General features: G+C 41.1%; 1 protein-coding gene across 1 annotated transcript; it reads left to right on the forward strand.

The window, feature by feature from the left end:
* Positions 1–1,608: 1,608 nt before the first annotated feature.
* Positions 1,609–22,392, forward strand: LOC311065274 (cytochrome P450 3A27-like). The gene is made up of 26 exons (XM_084085531.1): positions 1,609–1,713; positions 2,311–2,404; positions 2,570–2,622; positions 3,843–3,942; positions 6,346–6,459; positions 7,787–7,875; positions 9,541–9,689; positions 10,281–10,408; positions 10,614–10,689; positions 12,302–12,462; positions 13,375–13,601; positions 14,062–14,224; positions 14,517–14,595; positions 15,949–16,021; positions 16,735–16,828; positions 16,978–17,030; positions 17,422–17,521; positions 18,670–18,783; positions 19,173–19,261; positions 19,578–19,726; positions 20,104–20,231; positions 20,609–20,684; positions 21,086–21,246; positions 21,335–21,561; positions 21,821–21,983; positions 22,148–22,392. The coding sequence occupies exons 1-26, from the start codon at positions 1,643–1,645 to the stop codon at positions 22,244–22,246; spliced, it is 3,030 nt and encodes a 1,009-aa protein (XP_083941657.1). The 5' UTR covers positions 1,609–1,642; the 3' UTR covers positions 22,247–22,392.
* The last annotated feature ends 2,440 nt before the right edge of the window (positions 22,393–24,832 follow it).

Consider the following 24,832-nt stretch of genomic DNA (forward strand, 5'->3'; position numbering starts at 1 on the left):
CTCTCTCTCTCTCTCTCTCTCTCTCTCTCTCTCTCTCTCTCTCTCTCTCTCTCTCTCTCTCTCTCTCTCTCTCTCTCTCTCTCTCTCAGCCACCAGATTTGTCTAAATACCAGCGGATTTGCCCCGGGGCGACTGTGTTTTGGGGCGAGCGTTTCGTTGCGCAACGGTCGGCTCGGTAAACAAGGAAGTGTGGAGGATCACATGGTGTGTTTGTTTACATGGCTGTCATATTGGATACAGCATACAAATACAACCAAGCAGCGCCGCCTGCAGGTTGATATGAGCAGGTGCTCTGAAGTCTTTGAACAGACCCAGATATAACACACTGCTGAATCAAGCATTCAACCAAGCCATGTATTAAGCTGAAATAATGTTCCATGGGGTTCATTTTTAACCCTTTATTACACATATCCTCCTGAACCCAAACCTGAAAATGGTTTGGACCCAAGGAATTAATTAGAGTGGCTTTTTGTATAAATACGTGTGTGCAGTCCTCGTAGGCTATGAAGGCTTAGGCCTACTTTGTGGGTCCTAGAATCTCCAAGAGAGAACTTCCAACTATCAGGCTCTTCTCCTGTAGAACCATCTTCGAGGTTTGGTCCAGAACCTACACCTAGAATACACACTCTACACACTCCAAGGATTATGAGAAAATAGTCGCAAGAAAACTATTAACAAGTGTCAAGATATGCTTAATAATACAAATTGTAATTCATATCTTGAGTCCAAATTATATAGAATATGTGTTTGTTTGTTTGTATGTTGTATACTTCCAGAGATTTGCTATGCTTCCCATTTTGGGTGTAACATCATAGGGTTAAATGAACATTTTCAGTTCAGTTGTTTTGGTGCTGTTTGTCCTGTAGCCTAATAGAGTCAAGATGTGCTTGCATCTTAATAATAACCACTTTATTCCTTGGGTCCAAATTGTATGGGATTTATTTGATATTATTTGTCTCTTATTTGTTGTTTCCTTCAAAAGTTCAAAAAGTTCAGGATATGTGTGATAAAAGGTTAAAAATGAACCCCATGGGACATCATTTCAGCCTGTTACCTGGCAGAATCTTGAAATACACACTTCAAGGATGAAGAAAAAACAGTTTCCATCTAGACTATATAAGTATAGTCTTGGGTAAACAAGATTAAAGTAGCTTGATTTGGTGTATAGAACAAGCCCCGGCTCATGTTTTTACAGCACTGTTATGTAAGCGCAGGTAGGTGTGTGTGTGTGTGTGTGTGTGTGTGTGTGTGTGTGTGTGTGTGTGTGTGTGTGTGTGTGTGTGTGTGTGTGTGTGTGTGTGTGTGTGTGTGTGTGTGTGTGTGTGTGTGTGTGTGTGTGTGTGTGTGTGTGTGTGTGTGTGTGTGCATTACAAGCATCCCAATGTCATCAGATTATTAATGATGAATTGATCCCTTTCACACGCGATGTGATAACAGAAGGTATTCAGGAGTGGCCGACATGGCTGGTCTCATGAACTGCATGTTGATTGGTGAATGATTCACCCGCTGGCCTCTCTGCTCATGCATAGGTTGACCTCTCAATTGGTTACCCCTCCCAGGGAGGTTATGAGGAGAAACACATGACTTTGGAGTTCAGTTCAGTTCAGCTCCTCCAGGGAGAAGAGACAGACGTAGCTGAGCGATGGACTTCTTGCCGTATTTCTCTGCTGAGACGTGGACTCTCCTGGTGGCTGTGGTCACCCTGCTTCTAGTGTAGGAGTCTCTCTTTATGTTATGTTATGTTATTGTGTGTGTGTGTGTGTGTGTGTGTGTGTGTGTGTGTGTGTGTGTGTGTGTGTGTGTGCGCGCAGTGGTGTAAAGTAACTAAGTACATTTACTTAAGTACTATACTTAAGTACAATTTTGAGGTACTTTTACTTTACTGGAGTATTTCCAATTGTCTATACTTTTACTTCTACTCCACTACATCTCAGAGGCAAATATTGTACCTTTTACTCCACTACAATTATTTTAAAACATTAGTTACTTTGCAGATGTAAATTATTACATTATAAAACATACATTAACCACTTTAGCCCTATTTTATACCGAGGCTGTGTGTGTGTGTGTGTGTGTGTGTGTGTGTGTGTGTGTGTGTGTGTGTGTGTGTGTGTGTGTGTGTGTGTGTGTGTGTGTGTGTGTGTGTGTGTGTGTGTGTGTGTGTGTGTGTGTGTGTGTGTGTGTGTGGCGCTCATAGGCGTGTTGGTATGTTTGTGTTTATTCTACCACTTGAACCCTCTTGTCGGCTCTTGAGTTTTTAAGAAGTTGAAGTCCAATCATTTAAATGATCTAATAATTCTTTGCACACAGGTACTTATGTTGGCCCTATGGGACGTTTCTGAAGCTGGGAGTTTCGGGTCCAACTCCCATCCCTTTCTTTGGCACCATGCTGGGTTATAGAAAGGTTGGAGACTCTGCTGTCCATTTAAGCATTTTTGTGTGAATATTCCCTTGTGTGGAAATGACCTCCATAATTTATACACCATAATGTACTTGTTTGAAGTGATAACAACCGATTTGCCACATTATCCATTCACTCTGTATTATGATTTATGTTATTGACACCTAGGGATTCACTGTGTTTGATATGGACTGCTTCAACAAGTATGGAAAAACATGGGGGTGAGTATTAACTGTCTCCCTATTACATTCAGAGCTGCCTGCCTGTTTGTCAGTTTGTTGACACTAAAAACAAACACAAAACTATACCACTAAAATCATTGGTCTTCCCACACCCAAACTCTCACAGTCACCAAGGACAGAGCCATCACACACCTACAGTAGCGCTCACAACAGCAAATGACCCTGATCATCACCCCCTCAACCTTCACTTCAGTTCACATTATTGCCATCTGGACAGAGAGGATATGTATGACTTTAACCCATTAAGACCAGGAACGCATCAGTGTAACCACATAAACCATTATTTAATACTTTGGCTATTAAAATTGAAACATTTTGAAAAATGGAATTTATATATTTTTTAAAGCGAACATTTGTAACTCAAATCTTTGCTTCTGGGGGGTATAATTTTGGGGGTCCTTGACATGACAAAGTTTATATCAACATAAGTTTATAATTTTTTTTTTTTTTTAAAAGACATTAGAATCCTCAGAAGCAAAGATTTGAGTCACAAATGTTCGCTTTAAAAAACATATATTCAAAGATTTTGCACACATTTTCAAACTTTTTCAAAAATTGCAGATCTACAAGCTCATAGTAGCCATTTAATAGCCAAATAGATTTTAAAATGACACAGATCCCGGTCTTAATGGGTTAAAATGGGGAAAAGCTCACTTTAGCTGGAATGTTGTCCACTCTGCCATTGCAGCATCTAACAGACGCAACTGAAGTGTTTCCAGTGGTGTAAAGTAACTAAGTACATTTACTCAAGTACTGTACTTAAGTACAATTTTGAGGTATTTTTACTTTACTGGAGTATGTCCAATGTTCAGCACTTTTACTACGTACTTTGTAGATTTGTATTATTATTACAAAACATACATTAACCACTTCAGCCCTATATACATTTCGGCCATTGGAAAATAGCCGATCTACAAGCTCACAACGCGACGCATTGTGAGCTTATAGATCTGGTATTTTCAAAAGATTTTTAGACATTTTATACATATGAAAATTTGTGAAATGGGACATTTTGCATAATGAGTACTTTCTACTTTTGGTACTTTAAGTACATTTTGATACCCACCAATACTTTTGCACTTTTACTCAAGTAGGCCTACATTTTGAATTCCAAACTTTTACTTGTAACAGAGTATTTCTACATTGCAGTATGTGAGCACTTTTTCCACTACTGAGCGTTTCTTCTGTGTGTTTTCCAGCATCTATGACGGCCGCCAGCCACTGCTCTGTACCACAGATCCTGCCATAGTGAAGGCTGTCATCGTGAAGGAGTGCTACTCTTTATTCACCAATCGCAGGGTAAATGCACACACTCGCCGTATCACAACGTCACTTGGTTAAAGTTCATTTATAATCCTAAGTGGGAAGATTCCGGTATTGTAACAGAATATTTTTTTCTTCACAGACCATTTCTTTTAAGTCACCAGAACAACATACTAAAAGTCCTAAGAAATCCTGGTTGCGGTGATATGTTTAATTGGCATCAATCCAAATTGTCTGCCAATTATTGTCAAAAAGCCATATAAAATGATGGTGAGTCCAATGTTCATTCGTTTGAGATTTCAATTGACTTCCGATTACATTCTGAGGTGAGGAATTCAGATAAAATATCCACACAAAAAAATAGCCAATTTTGAACCAATATAACAGAACTACAGGGTGTTATTACCAGATATTCTAGCAGCATTTCACATCAAAGTAATTGTAACAGAATTTTTTTCACAATACATAATTTCAACAAGGTGTCCAGAACAACATACTAAAAGCCCAAAGAAATCCTTGGTTGTGGAAGTATGTTTAATTGGCATCAATCCAAGATGTCCACCAATTATTGTCAAAAAGCTATGTAAAATAATGGTGAGTCAATGTCAATTAAACATATTTCCGCAACAAGGACTCGCTACTCACCAAAACACAGACTGTTTAAGATGTTGAAAAGCTTACTTTCCTTAGTGGGAACACTCGGAGCCTCCCACCTCACGTCTAAAATACACTTTTTGGCCAGAAAAGAAAATATTTCACCGGAAGGGGAAAGAAATGTAGTCACTCCACTGTGCCATCTTCAGATCTGGTCAATGGAATTTTTCTCTCTGACCAGATTTTTCCTTCCGGTGATATTGTCTTTTCTTGCCAAAAAGTGTATTTTAGACGTGAAGTGGGGGGCTCCAACAAACAAGAACAGACAAGAATGATGAGAATAATAAGCCAAACCCTCTGACCTACAGACCTACTGTAAGTGTCATCTGATAACAAGGGGCTTGAAAGAAAACAGAACTTCTGTTCAGATCTGATCTCCACAGCTGTTCAGGTCAACACCAAGCAGTAAATACCTTTAACATAAATACCTTGCCCTTGAGGCCATCATATCTCATGAACTTTCCCACAACTGCTTATGGAATTTGAGTTAATAGAGTACAGAAGTCCTGACGTCACTCGTTCATCCCCTGGTTGGTAAAGTAATTTCTCTATGGAGAATAACATTGGGTCATCTTAGAATCGTCTCATATAAGAATTTTGTTCCAAAAATAAACAAACTCGGCGATATTGTCAGGGAGGTGGCTCTGTATCGTTTATGATAGTCAGTCACTTATATTTGATACAGTTTGTTTCTGGCAAAAATGTAACTAATTTGGTGGAAGTAACATTAGCGTTTTCTCACCGTCAGTGGATGCTTCATATCCATAAGAGTCAAACCGCCGGGTCATTTGTTTATTTTTGCAACACAATTCTTATAGGATGTGTAAATTACGTCAGACTTCGGTGCTCTATTTAAATGTTCACGTCTCAGAATTATTCAACTCAGAAATCTGTTTCCGCAACTAGGATTTCTTAGGACTTTTGGTATGTTGTTCTGGCTTCATAGAAATGATCTGTGAAGAAAAATCTGTTACCATAATGTTACATAACACTACATTACAGTCATTTAGCAGACGCTTTTATCCAAAGCGACTTACAATAAGTGCATTCAACATAGGTAGGGAACGAAAACTACTAATCACCAGAAGTCGTAAGTGCATTTTCTGCAAAAACGAGCAACCAAGAGTATACCTAGGGCTAGGGTAAAAGTGCAATATATCAGCTACCTATTTCCTTAGACAGGTGAGACAAAATAGCTAGATCAAATGAGCAGGAGCTAAAACAAATAATTGTATCAACTAAACAAGATCCAGTAAAACAATACAACAATAAAACAAGCGTTCGTACAACTAGTTAACAACAAGTAGGCCAGGCAAAGAGGAAGGGTAGTGTTTCCTGAAGAGGTGGGTTTTCAGCCTGCGGCGAAAGAAGGGTTGTGACTCTGCTGTCCTGACATCAGTGGGAAGTCCATTCCACCACTGTGGGGCCAGAACAGAAAAAAGTCGTGACCGTGTGGATCGGCCAGAAGGTCCCTTGAGTGACGAGGCAGTCAGTCGCCCCGAGGTGGCAGACCGAAGTGGTCGGGCAGGGGTGTTATGTACTATGACTTTTTGACAATAGTTGGTGGCCATTTTGGATTGATGCCAATTAAACATATTTCCGCAACTAGGATTTCTTAGGACTTTTTTTTCTTTTTTTTTTTTCTGTTACTTTGTTGTGAAACGCTAGTTTGCGCCAGAAACAAGTCCCCAGGACTTTTTTGTGTTATTCTTTTTAGCCTAAATGTCTTACTGTACCACGTGCTGTTTACATTTCTGACTGATGAAGTATTCAATCAATCAATAGAACTTCTATTTGAACGGGCCAATGTATGATGCCGTGACCGTCGCTGAGGATGACCATTGGAGGAGAATCCGTGGTATCCTGTCTCCCACATTCACCTCTGGACGACTGAAGGAGGTACAGTACAGTCAGTGGTGTAAAGTAACTAAGTACATTTACTTAAGTACTGTACTTAAGTACATTTTTGGGGTATTTGTACTTTACTGGAGTATTTCCAATTGTCAGTACTTTTACTTCTACTCCACTACAATTATTTGAAAACTTTAGTTACTATAGTTACTTTGTAGATTTTGATTATTATTACAAAACATACATTAACCACTTCAGCCCTGTATACATTTTGGCCATATGAAAATAGCCGATCTACAAGCTCACGATGTGAGCTTGTAGATCAGCTATTTTCAGACTTTTATACATTATACATTTGAAAACTTGTGAAATGGGACATTCTGCATAATGAGTACTTTGTACTTTTAGTACATTTTGATACCAATACTTTTGTACTTTTACTCAAGTACATTTTTAATTCCGGACTTTTACTTGTAACAGTAGTTCTACATTGCGGTATTGATACTTTTACTTAAGCAAAAAAGGTGAGTACTTTTCCCACCACTGAGTAGGCCTACAGTGTCTCCACACCCTAAACTGGTTCAACAAGTCCTGTACGCGAACGGCCTTTTTGCATGTAGTTGAAGGCGCAAGGGGGCGGGGGGGGGGGGGGGTTGGGGAGAGAGTCAGTGCACTGAAGTCAAGGCACAGACTACTGTGTTGTTGACAGACAACGGATGCACGCTTATGAGAAACAACAAAAATAAAACCTGGCAAAACAGTTGTGTGCATTAGCGCAAGATGAGGATAAAGGAAACATTCAGTCTAAATGTCCAGTAATTCGCAACTACTACCACTACTTTTGTATTTGAAACTTTCAATTTCTCTAAATATTATAAACTTTCAGGACAGCGTAATACAAATATAATTTATGAAAAGGCTACTATAGGCCACAGTGAAGTCGGACTGAATGACTGAAACGTTTTTTTATTTTTTTAACTCTCTTGGTGATTATCTGGCACAGTAGTTGTGAATTAGCAAACTGGACATTTAGACTGAATGTTTCCTTTTCGCGTGCGAATTACCGGACATTTAGACTGAATGTTTCCTTTATCCTCATCTTGCGCTAATGCACGCAACTGTTTTGCCAGGTTTTATTTCTGTTGTTTCTCATAAGCGTGCATCCGTTGTTCAACAACACAGTAGTCTGTGCCTTGACTTCAGTGCGCTGACTCTCTCCCCACCCGCCCCCCGCCCCCTTCCGCCTTCAACTACATGCAAAAAGGCTGTTCGCGTCCTGTACAGTAACTAAACATTGGATTAAGTCCACACACACTATAGGAGCACCAGTGTAACTTCTCCATTCATGAAGTGTGTTGCTCCTCTGTTGCCTCAGATGTTTGGCATAATGAAACACCACTCAGCTAACCTGGTCAGCAGTATGAAGAGGAAAGCTGACACGGATGAAGCCTTAGAGATGAAGGAGTAAGAATCACACTCACACACTGCACCACACATACATGAACAATGGGATTCACTAATCCCTTTACACCCATATTTTGAGTGTAAACGGCTTTATGGTCTTGAATGGGGGCGTGGAGCAATGCAAAGGATCTTCCATATGAACGCGCCTCTGACCTTCAGGCCATGATGCGCGGGTTGACCCGTTACCCGCGGGTCAACCAATGGGGTCAATGACAATGGGGAGTGTGGGTTCATTCCCGACAACCTGGTGCTGCTGTGTCTCACAGCGCTGCAGTTATCCGATAGATCAGCCTATTCTTCGTACCATGGTGTTGCGCGTAAAAAATATTAGACCTACAAGCTCACAACACGTCGCAACACGCCGCGTTTGTATGTCTACTATTTTCGATACGCAACAACACTGCCAATACGGCGAAGCACAAATGAAGCTTTACACAGCTGCATCTCCTCCTAATCAGCGCTGCGTACGGGTGGTTCGCTCGGGTGTAATGATAAACAGAACCAAAAAAATAAATAAAAATATGAACCAAGCCGGACCCACTTGACGATAATATAACCCGTCAAAACCAGAACTCGTATGGGTCGTGGATATTATACAAGCAAGCACAGTGACTGTCAGTCTGCAATGGATAAAGTGTTAGTGGCGAAAGTTGGTGACACACATACACATTGCAGGCAACTAAGGCAAGTACTCAACCTCCCTTGCGCCATCATTCATGTATAACATTAAAAAAAACTAAACACAAGCTGTAGGTTTTGCATATTAAGGTTGCTAGATGTAAAGGCCAAAACATATATTAATTTGTTTATACTGATGTGCGATGTAGGCTACGGTGTTGCGCAGCAGTTCACTCACACTCACTCATGATTATCTTTTTTTTTTCACCGCGGGTCGCGGGGCAGGTCGAGTCGTTGATTTATATATCGTTTTGCGGCGCGGGCTGAGGCGGGTTCGGATCCGTGGCGGGGCGGGGCGGGGCAGGGCGGGGCGGGACGGGTCATGAAAAAACTCGACCCGCGCATCACTAGTGAGCAGGGTGTGGCTTCCTGGTCTGATGGCTCATTGGAGAGCGCCTGGGCCCGGTGCCTCCAGGAGGCTATAAAAGGCCTGCCCCTGCCAGTTGAGTCCCAGGTGAGACCCAGAGGAGAACAGACCTGCTGTCTCCACCAGCTCTACCCCCATTCTCCATGCCCCTATTATTATTATTATGTTTGATGTTACTTTCCATCCACACACCTCACACCACACTATGCTCAACACCTACACTATACTGATTTATTGACTCCACACTTCATAGGATCCGTTACGATGTTCTGTTCACACTCTTTTTAGTTGTTTGTTGTTAGGCCTTATTTAATACATATATATTTGCTTTACCTTCACCCTGGTCTACTCCCCAATATTTGTCATGGCCAAAGCCAGCTGTGACAACACCCCTTTGTGAATTGCACGTTGTTTTTTGCTTAGAGAAAACACACCCTCCTTTAGTCACTTTATTTACATGTTACTTACACTGATATTTATGACCAGCTTAGTGAATCGGGCCCAATGTCCACATAACCTCACGTTTTCAAGCCGTGTGTGTGTGTGTGTGTGTGTGTGTGTGTGTGTGTGTGTGTGTGTGTGTGTGTGTGTGTGTGTGTGTGTGTGTGTGTGTTTTCAAGGTTTTTTGGAGCCTACAGTATGGACGTGGTGGCCAGCACATCGTTTAGTGTAGACATTGACTCACTCAACAACCCAACGGATCCCTTCGTCACCAACATCAAGAAGATGCTGATGTTCAACCTGTTTAACCCACTGTTCCTCGCAGTTGGTAGGATATTTGTATTGTCTCGCCCCCTAGTTGACCGGGGCGGAGACGTTCGTATAGTATTTTTGTCTGTGGCCACAGCCAATCAAACACAGGTTAAGGTTCGTTTATGTGGATAACGGGTGGAATAATTTTTTGCTTTGTGATGAAGCCCCTGGATTCCGTTAATTTCCGTGTAGTATAAAAATCTACTTGCAAATACTTGAAATCCATCTGAATGAACTGACTTTTATTTGTTTCAAGACATCCTAAGGGTATGGAACTATGGATTGATTTGAAAAATATAATCAAAAATATTCACAGGAGAAAAGACATGACATATGAATGAAATTCAAACAATTAAAACGTACCGTATTAATGCCACAGTAATGTTTTAACCAACACTGACTCAATCATTCAGGTGATTTCAGGTTTTTTTTAACGAGAAAATCTGTGATATCTGTGAGATCTAAAAATAAAGCGTGAATATCCAATTTCATTTCACACAGTAAAATCTTACGGGTCCATTTGGTTGTATTTGTACACTCTGGGTAAAATTTACACTGAGGATTTTTGTGTGTAGTCATGATGTGTTACTTTCTGCCCAATTTTCAGCTTTCTTCCCCTTCCTGGGTCCCATCTTTGAGAAGATGGAGTTTTCTTTTTTCCCCGCCGTCGTCACTGACTTTTTCTACTCTTCACTGCAGAAGATCAAGACCGACCGTGAGGCCACAGCAAACAAAGTATGGTTCAGTTTTTTCAGTTTTATTGGACATTTATTACTGACACATAAACATGCATTCATAAATATTTTCACAATTCAGTTGTGGACCTTGATGAAAAAGTTTAACATGGTGTGTGTGTGCGTGTGTGCGTGCGCGCACACATGTGTGTTGTGTATGTGTGTTTGATTAAATTGTGTAATAAAAAGTAGTTCATGTTTTTCAGAGTCGCATAGATTTACTTCAGTTGATGATTGACTCCCAAAAAGGCAACAACCCCAAGGAAGGTGAACCAATTAAAGGTGACTACAGCTTTTCCACTGAATTGTACTGGCTCCACACTGTTAATTCCGTCGACTAAAACAACTGCCCTTTTTCACTGATGAAAACTAAATAAAAACTGAATAAAAAACTAAGCTATGACGACTAAAACTAAGACTAAATATATTGACAATTTTGTCAACAAACAAGAACTAGACTAAAATGTTAGTGAGGGACTTGTGGAGAAGAGATCCAGTAGAACTAAAAGACAAGTAATTTTATGTTTGGTTGCCCTCAGGTGTTGCTCTCTGAAAATAGCCGATCTACAAGGTCACAACGCGTTGCGCTGCAACGCGTTGTGAGCTTGTAGATCGGCTATTTTCAACATGCAACCAACTGTAAAATCAGCCATTACGACGCCATCAAGGCACCGCCAAGATACATTTTAGTCGACTAAATCAATTGTACATTTAGTTGACTAAAACTAGACTAAAACTAAAAAAAATCAGATGACTGAAATATGACTAAAACTAAATTACATTTTATTCAAAAGACTATGACTAAAATTTGCTGTCAAAATGAACACTGCTCCACTCAACTCTCATTACTTTGTTTTCTGATGTCCTGCCTTAAGCTCTGCTTATACAAGAGTGGTAAACAATGCTAGAGCATTGTGTCCGTTCTTTTAAGCCTTTACTGACAAGGAGAGTGGAGAGAGAGATAGGAAATGTGAGAGTATAGGGCAATGACATTCAGCAAATGGTCCGGCTGGCCAGGAATCGAACCGAGGAGTCCGATTCGCTGATCAGAGCATTGCACCCATGTGGTATATGACGCCTAACCACCTGACTATCGGGTGACGCCAAAACAATGATAAAGTTAAAGTATATAAAAAATGAAGTATGTAAAATTATGCTATACTAGTCCATACCCGTTGGGGATATGAGCATCGTTTTGTGGCAACACTGATCCCAATCCCATAGCTTGATTGATTGATCCCAATCCCATAGCCTGGGGGACTAAGTAGAGTTACACAGTGTTTCCAAAAAAGACTAGTAAACAGCTTGAATTTGGGTAAAGTGGAAAACAGGCTTCCTCACGGTGGGCATTTGCTAATGATGAATGGCCATGGTATGTGCAAGTGCAGAGCAATTGCTTCTGCCACTGAGGAGAACCAAGCACTTCAGCCAGACTGACTGAATGACATTCCGTTAATTATATGGAGGATAGGGCATAGCAGTGGCGGCCATTTTGTGGTGCCACAGGTAGAAAGCCCAGTATTCTTTTCCAATAGAGATTTCCGAAAATATTTATATAAATTATTTTAAGCCTGGAACCGAGCCACCCAGGCTCCATCCAGAATCATGATCATACAGCATTTGATTCTGTGTCAACATGTATTTGAATATTTAATTTTATAGTATATTATATTAATTATTATATTATATACTATATTAAATACCTTTTATTCTGCAGTTTTCAAATACTTTTTGACACAGAATCAAATGTTTTATTTATCACTATGGGGAAACAAATAATGGGCTTTCTATCGGTGGCACCACAACACTGCTATGCCCTATACGGAAATCACCTGATATAGAAGTACAGAATGAACATCTGTTTATTATGTATGTGTTATTCTTGTCCCTTCAGGACTGAGCGACCATGAGATTCTTTCTCAGGCGATGATCTTCATCTTTGCTGGCTATGAAACCACAAGCAGTTCTCTCACCTTCTTGGCCTATGAATTGGCAAAAAACCCTCACATCATGGAACGTCTGCAGGAGGAGATAGATACCACCTTCCCTAACAAGGTATATACAAACAGCAGTGGTGTAAAGTAGGGCTGGGATTTGATAAAAAAAAAAATTAATTAGCCTCTAATTAATTAGAGGCTTTGTAATTAATTAATCTAAATTAATCGCATGTTTAATCGCATATCAATATTTGACCTGAGAAGCAATTTCTTTCAGTTAAAACAGATTTTGGATTTTTTGAGTGAATACATACGTTTAAGCAACAAAAAATAGTTCTGCACACAACCGTGTTTTTATCCACCCTTCCATCAGAGAGTTTTTTAAATCTAAATTTCCCATCCACTGGGCCAAGCAAAGCAGTCTGATCGGCTTCTTGTCCCATTGAGTGCACTGGGGTGTGTTGGCTGTTGGTTGGTGCACTGGTATGATCGGTACACCTGAAACTCGTCCAGTGAGAATTCTGTGGTGCATAAACCAAACGCGATTAAAATGCGATTATTTTTTTTAATCGCGTTAATTTTCTGTAATTAATTAATCTAAATTAATCAGTTAAAGTCCCAGCCCTAGTGTAAAGTAACATTTACTCAAGTACTGTACTTAAGTACACTTTTGAGGAATAAATGGGGAAAAAAAGAAAAAAGTCATTGAAAAACACGGTCTCCTCACGTATTAGAAGGACAATATCAGTCACCAGAACCAAGGACGGGTGTTTCCGGTGAATATAACATGGTTAAAATGGAGTTTGAAGTTACAGTGGGTTTGTATAGGAAGGGGGGCGTGTCTGATGAAATTAATATCAAATATCTAAATACTGAATCAAGCAACTGAAAAACTGTCCAGGGTGCTCCCAAAAGCCTGAGTAGACAATAAAATTACCCATATTTTTTTCGAAAGTGAAATATATAAGTACAAAATGTGAGTAGGCCTACTTCCACCACTGCACACAACCCAGTGCTTGTTGTCCTGCAGGCTCCAGTCCAGTATGAGGCACTGATGCACATGGAGTACCTGGACAGCGTGATCAACGAGTCTCAACGGTTGTACCCCATCGCCTTGCGTCTGGAACGTGTTGCCAAGGCAACCGTGGAGATCAATGGCTTCAAGATTCCAAAAGATATGGTCGTCGTGGTACCCATATACCCCTTACACATGGACCCTGCCGTGTGGCCCAACCCAGAGGAGTTCAAACCTGAGAGGTGTGTGTGTGTGTGTGTGTGTGTGCGTCCGTGCGTGCGTGCGTGCGTGCGTGCGTGCGTGCGTGCGTGCGTGCGTGCGTGCGTGCGTGCGTGCGTGCGTGCGTGCGTGCGTGCGTGCGTGCGTGCGTGTGCGTGTGTGTCAGAATCAGATTAGACTTTATTGTCACATCACAAGTTTACAGGTGTAAAGAAGTGGGTGAAAAAACGCCATCGTTGTTGTTATTGTTTTCATGAAGAGAAAAGAATAAGAGGGCGGGGGGACAGGGAGAGCCAGGATAAAAAAATAAATCAAACAGTAAAGTGAAACATATCAAGGAGTGTGTGTGTGCGTGCGTGCATGTTGTTTGCCCTTTGTATTTATGTGTGCTACTTTCACCAATAGATTATTCACATGAAACGAACGCACACACAGCAAGAAACCTTTCACTATACCTTGCTTGCTGTTGTTGTTTACCATCAGGTTCAGCAAAGAGAACAAGGACTCCATCGACCCGTACACCTACATGCCTTTTGGCGCGGGACCGAGGAACTGTATTGGAATGCGCTTCGCTCTGGTGATGATGAAACTGGCCGTAGTAGAAATCCTGCAGAAGTTTAGCTTCTCTGTGTGCAAAGAGACAGAGGTGAGACTGTGAATGTATTTGTTTTACATTAACTGTTATGAGAATGCCCTGTGAACAAGGTAGAAAAGTATCAGCAGAATCCAAATCATGTGCCTGTAAATTGCCACTGCACTGAAGTTGCTGTCACAAAATAACAAAGTCACAAAATAACGACATTCCAATGGCTGTTCACTCATCCGTCCCCCTAACTACTTTCACCACCAGAATTAAAATAACAAAAGCTATACGTTTTATAAGTGGTTTTATTTTGTTCACATGCTATATCTCTTTGCTTTTGTCATTTGCTTAATAGATTCCCTTTGAGATGGATAACCAGGGCCTGTTGGCGCCAAAACGACCAATTAAACTGAAGCTGGTGCCACGCTCCGCCGGTGATGCCAAATGACCAGCTGGTTATTCTCAAATCTACCTGATTTCCACTGTTATACTGATGATAATTATAGAACTCTACCTGCCCATACATTCTCAGGATTCTGGTTGCCAAAAAAAACAACCTCTCAAAGCATGTTTAGATTATTTACACTGATCTATGCCTCAAAACTTTTTACAGCTAAATAATAACAAATCAGATTTGGCCTTCCATATTTTAAACTTTTTTGGCATTAAGTAAATACAAATTAATGTTCACATAACTGATAATACAATGCAATTTAGACTGTTATTTAGACAGATGCTAGGTTCATTGTGTACCTATCCTATAGTTTCAATGTACAGATTATTTTTGATAGTATATTTTTTAGACTGATACTAGGTTCTTGGCACCGTTCTTGGTTTGCCTTCGATCCTAGTTTACTGAGGCACTACTACACTGTCTCTCTGCCTTTGATTGTGTGTTTACCTTGCTTATTGTACGTCTCTGTCTGGATAAGAGTGTCCGCTAAATGCATTGTAAATTGTGATACCATTTTATAGAGGCTATTTGTACAGCAAAACATTCCTTGACATTGGCCTGTATAAAAATAAAATGCAATATATAACCATGGTGTATTGTTTATTGTTTATTAAATGGATCCCCATTAGCTGACACCGGGGCGACAGCTAATCTTCCTGGGGTCCATATATAAGATACATACAGATATATATAAAAAAAAAAAAAAAATGATAACCACAGTTAGCTCAACTGTTTATCTAAACGTAAGCTAAACATACAAACGAAAGGAAGGTGTGCCCTCCAGTATGTGGAGGTGCTGAATGCCACTGTGCATAAGATTAAAATCAAAAGAAGAAGTTGTACAACTCGTACCCACGAGGCAGAACAAACCAACGTTCTGACCGCTGAGGTCTTGTTCAGGGTCTTTATCACCACTGGAAAACTCTTAATTGCAAGCATCCAAATGTCATCAGATAATCCTGAAATGTAAATGTTATTGGTCCCTTTCACACGCGAGGTATGTGATAACAGAAGGTATTCAGGAGTGGCTATCATCTGCTGGTCTAATTAAATGATTATGTTCATGCTGTTTATAGTTCATCATACAATGGTGGCGGCTCCATGAAAACAACACATCTACTGTACGAGCTCAAAACATGTCACGACACGCAGGTGAATCATCGACTAATGTTTGATTAGTCAATGATTCACCTGCTGGCCTCTCTGCTCATTCATAGGTTGACCTCTCACTTGATTACCCCTCCCAGGGAGGTTTCCTGGCTGAGGAGAATAACATAATTTTGGATTTTGTTCAGACTTGCTCCTCCAGGGAGAAGAGACAGACGTAGCTGAGAGATGGACTTTCTGCCGTATTTCTCTGCTGAGACGTGGACTCTCCTGGTGGCTGTGTTCACCCTGCTTCTAGTGTAGGAGTCTCTCTTTATGATATTTTATTTATAGCGCGCGTGTGTGTGTGTGTGTGTGCGCGCGTGCATGCGTGTGTGTGCGAGGATGTTTTAAAAGTTGAAGTTGAAGTCCTGTCTGTTACATTGTCTAATAATTATTATTAATCACATTTTTGGTACTTTTACTTTTGGTACTTTAAGTACATTTTGATACCAATACTTTTGTACTTTTACTCAAGTAAATGTTTTATTCTGGACTTTAACTTGTAACAGAGTACTTCTACATTGCAGTATTGATACTTTTACTTAAGTAAAAACATTTGAGTACTATTTCCACCACTGAAAATGATTAGGATAATAAAAATAAAATGTTAAAGGCTTAATTCCAGTGTAGTCCTTGAGCTAAAAGTTTGACATGGTATGAATGTGTGCATGTGCGTGTGTGTGTGTGTGTGTGTGTGTGTGTGTGTGTGTGTGTGTGTGTGTGTGTGTGTGTGTGTGTGTGTGTGTGTGTGTGTGTGTGTGTGTGTGTGTGTGTGTGTGTGTGTGTGTGTGCGTGTGCGTGTGTGCGTGCGTGCATGTGTGTGTGTGTGTGTGTGCATACGAGGATGTTGCATGCTGTGTTTATTCTACCGCTTGAACTCAGAATGGAGAGCTCTGTGTTTTTTTAAAGTTGAAGTCCTGTCTTTAACATTTTCTACGCATTATTTTTCCTCATTATTCTTTGCACACAGGTACTTATATTGGCCCTATGGGACGTTTAAGAGGCTGGGCGTTCCGGGCCCTACTCCCGTCCCTTTATTTGGCACCATGCTGAGTTATAGGAAGGTTGGATAGTTTTTTGTTATATATCAGTGCACATTCCCTTTTGGGCGCATGCAAATGATCTGCATAGCTTCTGTACAAAGTGTTAACAATGTATTTTCTACATTAGCCATTCACACTATATTATGATTTATGTTATTGTTCACACCTAGGGATTCACTAATTACGATATGGACTGCTTCAACAAGTATGGAAAAACATGGGGGTGAGTATTTACTATCGACCTCTTACTTTCAGAGCTGCCTGCCTGTTTGTTGACAACAAAAATAAACTTACCAGCAGCATCACACATACTACATCCAAAAGCATTGGTCTTCATCGCCTCGATCGTCACTTCACATTACTGCCACCTGGACAGAGATATAGCACTGCAAAATGGGGGAAAGCTCACTTTAGCTAGCAGGAATTGTGTCCACGACGCCATTGCAGCATTGAAACAAACTGGATGTACAATGTATTGTCTTTATCTGTGAACATGCTGTGAAAACAAATCAAAAAGTTTAATATCATTACTAATATTTGTGTGTGTACGCATCTAAAGGCGAGCGTGATGTTTGGGATTCAGTGCAACTGAAGTGTTTCTCCTTTGTGTCCAGCATCTACGACGGCCGCCAGCCAGTACTGTGTATCACAGATCCTGCCATGGTAAAGGCTGTCCTCGTTAAGGAGTGCTACTCTATATTCACCAATCGCAGGGTAAATGCACACACTCACCATTATGCACAAAAAGCCAATACACAAGTAGTCTCACCTTACAGCCATGCAATCAGTGATCTGATCTCTGCCTACTGATACAGTACGTCTGGTGAAAATCTAAATTAATTGAATGGGCTGCCTAGAACAAGCACTAACAAACCCGCTGCGTTGAAACCAAATCCCAGTATCAAGGGCCACCCTAAAGATAAATAAGCGAGTTGTGCTCCAGCAAGCGTTCTTTTGGTCCGAGCGAATCAGAGCGAGTAGCTGCGTCCGGCTGATATAGTCTCTTTCTGTGGTGTCAAGTGTACTCAGTAATACTGTATGCCTACTCCATGCCTATTTCAGAACACAGCATGGGTCTGACTGGCTTGTCGCTCACAGTCTCTAAGCGTAAATGTTAACATTCTCAACTTTAAAGCTTTGCATTTAGCTTTTCCCACCTCCCCACAAAGCAGCGGCCCCTCCTATCCATTGATTTTTGCATTAAATGTCACCGCATTTTAAGAACGTGGCAGCCAATGCAAATTACCCTAATTCTCACTTGATTTATTAGCAAATAAATATTTAGAATGAGGTTATATGCTCTCAATAACTAGCTTAAAGTCTTCTTCTATACAACATGATGTTCATTTAGTTGGTTATGGTCCCATTTGGAGTCAAATAGATGATAAAGCAGGGTACAATACATTGTAGATAGATATGTAGTTCCCCAGACAAGAACTGGCCACAACAGCTCTGCCGATTGAGCTCAGCTCTATTGGCACGATGGGTTGTGTGTCGGTTTGCCAAGTGGGAGACTGGGGTACGATCCCACCTCGGTGTAAATCACTACATCTGGCATAGTCAGCAGGACAGTTTTCGTGTGAGGGACATTAAGACGTGCATTGTGAACGGCCTGAAGTGCGTAGCACGAGGATGCACTCCCAAAAACAGAGGGGCTATATGTAGTTCCTCAAACAAGACCTGGGCCACAACAGCTCTGCCAATCGAGCTCAGCTCTATTGGCACGGTAGGTTGTGCGTCGGTTTGCGGAGTGGGAGACTGAGGTTCGATCCAAGCTCGGGTCTAGTTCACTACAGATAGATACTGTAGTTAGATGATTCTGTTGGATCAGTTGTTTGTTCCTGTACCACAATGTGTTACAGAACTTCCATTTGAATGGGCCAATGTATGATGCCGTGAGCATCGCTGAGGATGACCAGTGGAGGAGAATCCGTGGTATCCTGTCTCCCACATTCACCTCTGGACGACTGAAGGAGGTACAGTATAGTGTTCTGACCCTGAACTGGTTCAACTAGTCCTGTACAGTAACTAAACACTGTCTGAAGTCCACACAGACTAGGAACACCAATGTAACTTCTCCATTCTGTACAGTACAGATCACTGAGTGACCGTTGACAGCAATAAAAAATACAGAGGAGCTTTTGCAGCATTACCAGTGCGTGGACTTTATTTCTTCTTGTGATACTGTTTGTCCTGCACCTGGGCCATGGTATCTTCACAATACAGTGTCTCCACACCCTGAACTGGTTCAAAAAGTCCTGTACAGTAACTAAACACTGGCATAGGTTCACAAAGTCACACACAGCAGGAAAGACAACAGTGTAACTTTTCCATTCATGAAGTGTGTTGCTCCTCTGTGCTGCAGATGTTTGGCATAATGAAACACCACTCAGCTAACCTGGTCAGCAGTATGAAGAGGACAGCTGACAAGGATGAAGCCTTAGACCTGAAGGAGTAAGAATCGCACTCACACTGCAACACATGTGTTGTGTGGACATTGTTCATGTACAAGTACATGAACAATGTCCACACAACCCCACGTTTTCAAGCCTGAAGCCTTGTGTCAGTCAAGCGTGCGTGTGTGTGTGTGTGTGTGTGTGTGTGTGTGTGTGTGTGTGTGTGTGTGTGTGTGTGTGTGTGTGTGTGTGTGTGTGTGTGTGTGTGTGCGTGCGTGCGTGCGTGCGTGCGTGCGTGCGTGCGTGCGTGCGTGCGTGCGTGCGTGCGTGCGTGCGTGCGTGCGTGCGTGCGTGCGTGCGTGTGTGTTTTCCAGGTTTTTTGGAGCCTACAGTTTGGACGTGGTGGCCAGCACATCGTTTAGTATAGACATTGACTCACTTAACAACCCAACGGATCCCTTTGTCACCAACATCAAGAAGATGCTGAAGTTCAACCTGTTTGACCCGCTCTTCCTAGCAGTTGGTAGGAAAAGTTGTTTTTAAAGTTCTATATATATATTTTGTCTCTATCTAACCTGACAACTTCTTCTAACTCTTCCAACTGATCAGAAAATGTCAGAGTGTGGATTTAACTGTTAATATGTATAAAATTAAAAAAAAAAGACTTGGACCCATGCAAGTTAATTCTCACACTCTGTAGTCGGACCATCCTGGTGGTCTAGCATGTTTAACCCATTGACTACAACGCATGGTGAATTGACATTTATACTCAGTGGTGATTTGCGTTGAAGCCCCTGGATCCCATTCATTTCATGATGGTATGAAACTCTCAACTTGCAGATACTTTAAATCCAACAGAGTCAACTTTAAGGCATTTTTATCTCTAATATCCATGTTCAGCTTTCTTCCCCTTCCTGGGGCCCATCTTTGAGAAGATGGAGTTTTCTTTCGTCCCCCGATCCGTCTCTGCCTTTTTCTACTCTGCACTGCAGAAGATCAAGACCAGCCGCGAGGCCACTGCAAACACAGTATGGTTTACTTTATTTTTGTTATTTTTGACAATTATTAAAGAAACAAACATTCCTAAAAAAGGATTAGGATAATACAAATACAATGTTAAATGCTTACTTCCAGTGTAGTCCTTGAGCTAAAAGTGGACATGGTATGACTTTGTGTGCATGTGCGTGTACGTGTGCATGGGTGTGGGCGTGTGTGTGTGTGTGTGTGCGGGTGTGCGTGTGTGTGCGTGTGTGTGTGTGCGTGCGTGCGTGCGTGCGTGCGTGCGTGCGTGCGTGCGTGCGTGCGTGCGTGTGTGTGTGCGTGTGTGTGTGTGTGTGTGTGTGTGTGTGTGTGTGTGTGTGTGTGTAATAAATGTGTAATAAATGTGTAATAAATGTGTTTTCAGAGTCGGGTAGACTTCCTTCAATTGATGATTGACTCCCAAAAAGGCAACAACCGCAAGGAAGAGGAACCAATTAAAGGTGACTATTGCTCTTCTACTGCATGGTACTGGCACAACTCTACGTGATTCGACTTGACTCATTACTTGGTTGTTAACAGCAGAAAGGACCCCCCAATGTAGTTAGTTGTCATAGCCTTCTGCACAGAAGAATGTAAACCGTATACTGTAAAATAGTACATCTACAAGATCTACAAGCTCGCAAGGTGTTGTAACGCAAGGTGTTGTGAGCTTGTAGATCTGTTGTTGTGAGCTTGCAGACTGTTTACCTATTATGATAGGCCCAGAATATGGATGCTAGGGTTCAAGTGATTAAAGTCAATGCTAACTAACGCTAATGCTGTATGGACGTGATCTGACACAGACACACAGAAAGAGCATCAGTTATCATTTATCAATCACGTCTAATTCTTGTCCCCTCAGGTTTGAGCGACCATGAGATTCTCTCTCAGGCGATGATCTTCATCTTTGCTGGCTATGAAACCACGAGCAGTTCTCTCAGCTTCTTGGCCTACAACTTGGCGACAAACCCTCACGTCATGAAACGTCTGCAGGAGGAGATAGATACCACCTTCCCTGACCAGGTAAGAAGTAGACAACTTGGTGGTCTTCAACCACTTCATTTCCCAGTGGTGTGGATCACACACCGACCCAGTGCTTGTTGTCCTGCAGGCTCCAGTCCAGTACGAGGCGCTGATGCACATGGAGTACCTGGACAGTGTGATCAACGAGTCTCTCCGGTTGTTCCCCATCGTCGTGCGTCTGGAACGCGTCGCCAAGGCATCTGTGAAGATCAACGGCTTAACAATTCCAAAAGACACGGTTGTCATGGTACCCATATGGCCCTTACACAGAGACCCTGCACTGTGGCCCAACCCAGAGGAGTTTAAACCTGAGAGGTGTGTGTGTGTGTGTGTGTGTGTGTGTGTGTGTGTGTGTGTGTGTGTGTGTGTGTGTGTGTGTGTGTGTGTGTGTGTGTGTGTGTGTGTGTGTGTGTGTGTGTGTGTGTGTGTGTGTGCACGCGTGTGTGCACGCGTTTCTGTGTGCGTTTCTGTTTGCCTGTTGTATTTATGTGCCACCAATAGATTATTCACATGAAACGAACCAACACGGCAAGAAACCTTTCACTATACCTTGCTACTTATTGTTTATCGTCAGGTTCAGCAAAGAGAACAAGGACTCGATCGACCCGTACACCTACATGCCTTTTGGCACGGGGCCGAGGAACTGTATTGGAATGCGCTTCGCTCTGGTGTCGATGAAACTGGCCTTAGTAGAGATCCTGCAGAAGTTTAGCTTCTCTGCGAGCATACAGACAGAGGTGAGACTGTGAATGTCTTTGTTTTACATAAACTGTTAAAGGTGCTGTAAGTTACATTTTCTAAAAAATAAAAAAAACAGTGACTCCTTTAGAGTTAAAATAACAAAAGCTACAGTGGTTTCATTTGTTCCCATCCTATCTCTGCTTGTGTCATTTGCTCATAGATTCCTTTGGAGATGGATGTCCAGATGATACTGATGCCAAAACGTCCAGTTAAAGTGAAGCTGGTGCCACGCCCTGCTAACGCCAAAATCACCAATTAAACTGAAGCTGGAACTGAACTGGAAGACAGTACCAGGATTTTTTGGCGTAGGAAGGGGCATTGAACATAATACTTTCTGTAACACTATCAAAATAGATACTGTGTTTAGAAATGTCTTTATGTGGAATAAATTGCTGTTGCCAACCATTTGTCCTCTGGTGTGGAATAATATCTAGCTTAAGATTCTATGACGACCCAAACTTGATTTGACCTTCTGTTGACACAGCTACACATCAATCCATTGATGACATTGAGGCTAGTCCACTGCAAGTAGTACACCCTGCTCTATTCATCCAAAGGTGCCACTGCTCTCTGAACATATCTTAATATTGCGAAGACCACTCAGGGTAGCCATTATAAGGCTTACAATCCTGAAACTGGTTGAAGCTGTCCTCAGGGGACTGCGTCCAACTATCCATTGCTTTGTGTACTCGTCAGGGCCCATATCAAAACCATGCTCAAATGTGTTGCGCCAAAATGACATTGCTAATGTTGTGATGATAGGTGCGCTGTAGCCTAAAGAAATGTTTTCTACATTTAAGATGAAATATTTTTTTGCGTTTAGAAACATTTTTGTCTGCACCAAGAATCACAGTAGTACACATGTAGGTTATAGGTAAACTATAATGGTGCAAAGACACATGATTGGGGGAAAAGGCAGACAGAAAGAGAGAGTGAGTAATAATCACTACTCCACTACATCTCAGAGGCAAATATTGTACTTTTACTCCACTACAATTATTTGAAAACTTTAGTTACTAGTTACTTTTCAGATAAACTATGATATAATGAAACACACATTAACCACTTTAGCCCTATTTTATACATAGGCTATTTGAAAATAGCAGATATACAAGCTCACAACGCGTCGCGATGCGACGCGTTGTGAGCTTGTAGATCGGCTATTTTCAAATATTTAGTACTTTTACTTTTGGTAATTTAAGTACATTTTGATGCCAATACTTTTGTACTTTTACTCGAGTACATTTTTAATTCTGGACTTTTACTTGTAACATAGTATTTTTACATTGCAGTATTGGTACTTTTACTTAAGTAAAGAATTTGAGTACTTTTTCCACCACTGCTAAATTAGTAGGCAACACATTTTGCCAAAACGAATGATATCACACCGATACTTATTATTTGGGATATTCTATGTGCAATTGTGCAGCTCATGTGTCCCAGCTTTTTTCCCCTCCACTTTCAACCTGGTGTCCCTGTTTTAGGCATGTCATTATAGGAGTTTTTGTCTTTATGTTTTAAAATAATTTAAAAAAAAACATAGCAGTTTGCTTCGAGACGTGTTTTGAGCTTGCAGATCATCTATTTTTGAGTTGGACAAGTTTTGGTTTTGAATAGGCTTTACATATATAGTGCCAAAATCACTGTGTGAAGTGAACTAAAATCTATATTTGGTCCTTTTTTTTTAGGATACAGAGAATTGTTTTGATTTATTTAATACAAAAATAAAACACGCTTGTGGCAGAGACTCTCAGCTCATGTATTAATACGTGCCCTACATGTTGAAGGCATCATAAACAAAACTTAAAGAGGGGAGAGATGACATGTCAGTCTCCATTTCACATCCCCATGCCGCCCCCATGTGGACATCTGTTTCACACGCTCTTCTTTTAGCTTCTGCTCCTGTTCCATAATCATAGAGGTCCAGTATCCGCGTTTTTCCACCATCTTGTACTTTCTGTGTTTATAAACAGAGCAACCCCTCACATAAAAAACCCTCTAGGAAGGTCCATACCTACACCATAGTAACATCTGTTTACCCTCTAGGATGGTCCGTACCTACACCATAGAAACATCTGTTTACCCTCTAGAATGGTCCCTACCTACACCATAGAAACATCTGTTTCTAGGATGGTCCATACCTCCTACCTACACCATAGAAACATCTGTTTCTGAGAAACACATCAAAATATCACTTAACAGATCAGTGACTACCTGACTCAAACTGTAATCTGTAATGCAAACTATATAATTACTCCAAATCACAAGTTTAACTGGAGTGCTTTCAGCTATTTATTTATTTTTGATTTGGCCTCAAATGTAGTGAGACAGTTGAATCTCTATACAGGCCTATAATGTAATCGTAATGTAATTTCAATACTTTAGGCCTAGGGAACTGTAACTGAGCTACAGTTAGCCCACAATTTCTTAAATTAGATGCACTAGTTATCCTGTTACATGTAATCCTGCTAATTCCTGCAACATCGGGGGAAGATTTGGAAAGTTTATTTATCGCCTCATCCAGATTTCATCTGATTTACAATTCTTTGAGATCTGAGAAACAGTTTGGTGCATTCTTGCATTGTAGTGAAGTGAATGAGTTAAGAATAAACTCTGAGGAACTGCACAACTGCAAGCCATGGTTGAAAGTAATTTAAGTACATTTATTTTTAGATACTTTACTTTAGTTTTTTGCAATTTCTTTATTAAAATACTTTATAAATCTAATCCACTACATCAGGTTAACACATAAAGTCACAAAACTCAGTCCCACCTTATACACACACACACACACACACACACACACACACACACGCACACACACGCGCACACACACACGCACACA

Source organism: Gymnoscopelus microlampas (assembly GCF_963454915.1).
Source record: "Gymnoscopelus microlampas genome assembly, chromosome: 2".
NCBI lineage: Eukaryota > Metazoa > Chordata > Actinopteri > Myctophiformes > Myctophidae > Gymnoscopelus > Gymnoscopelus microlampas.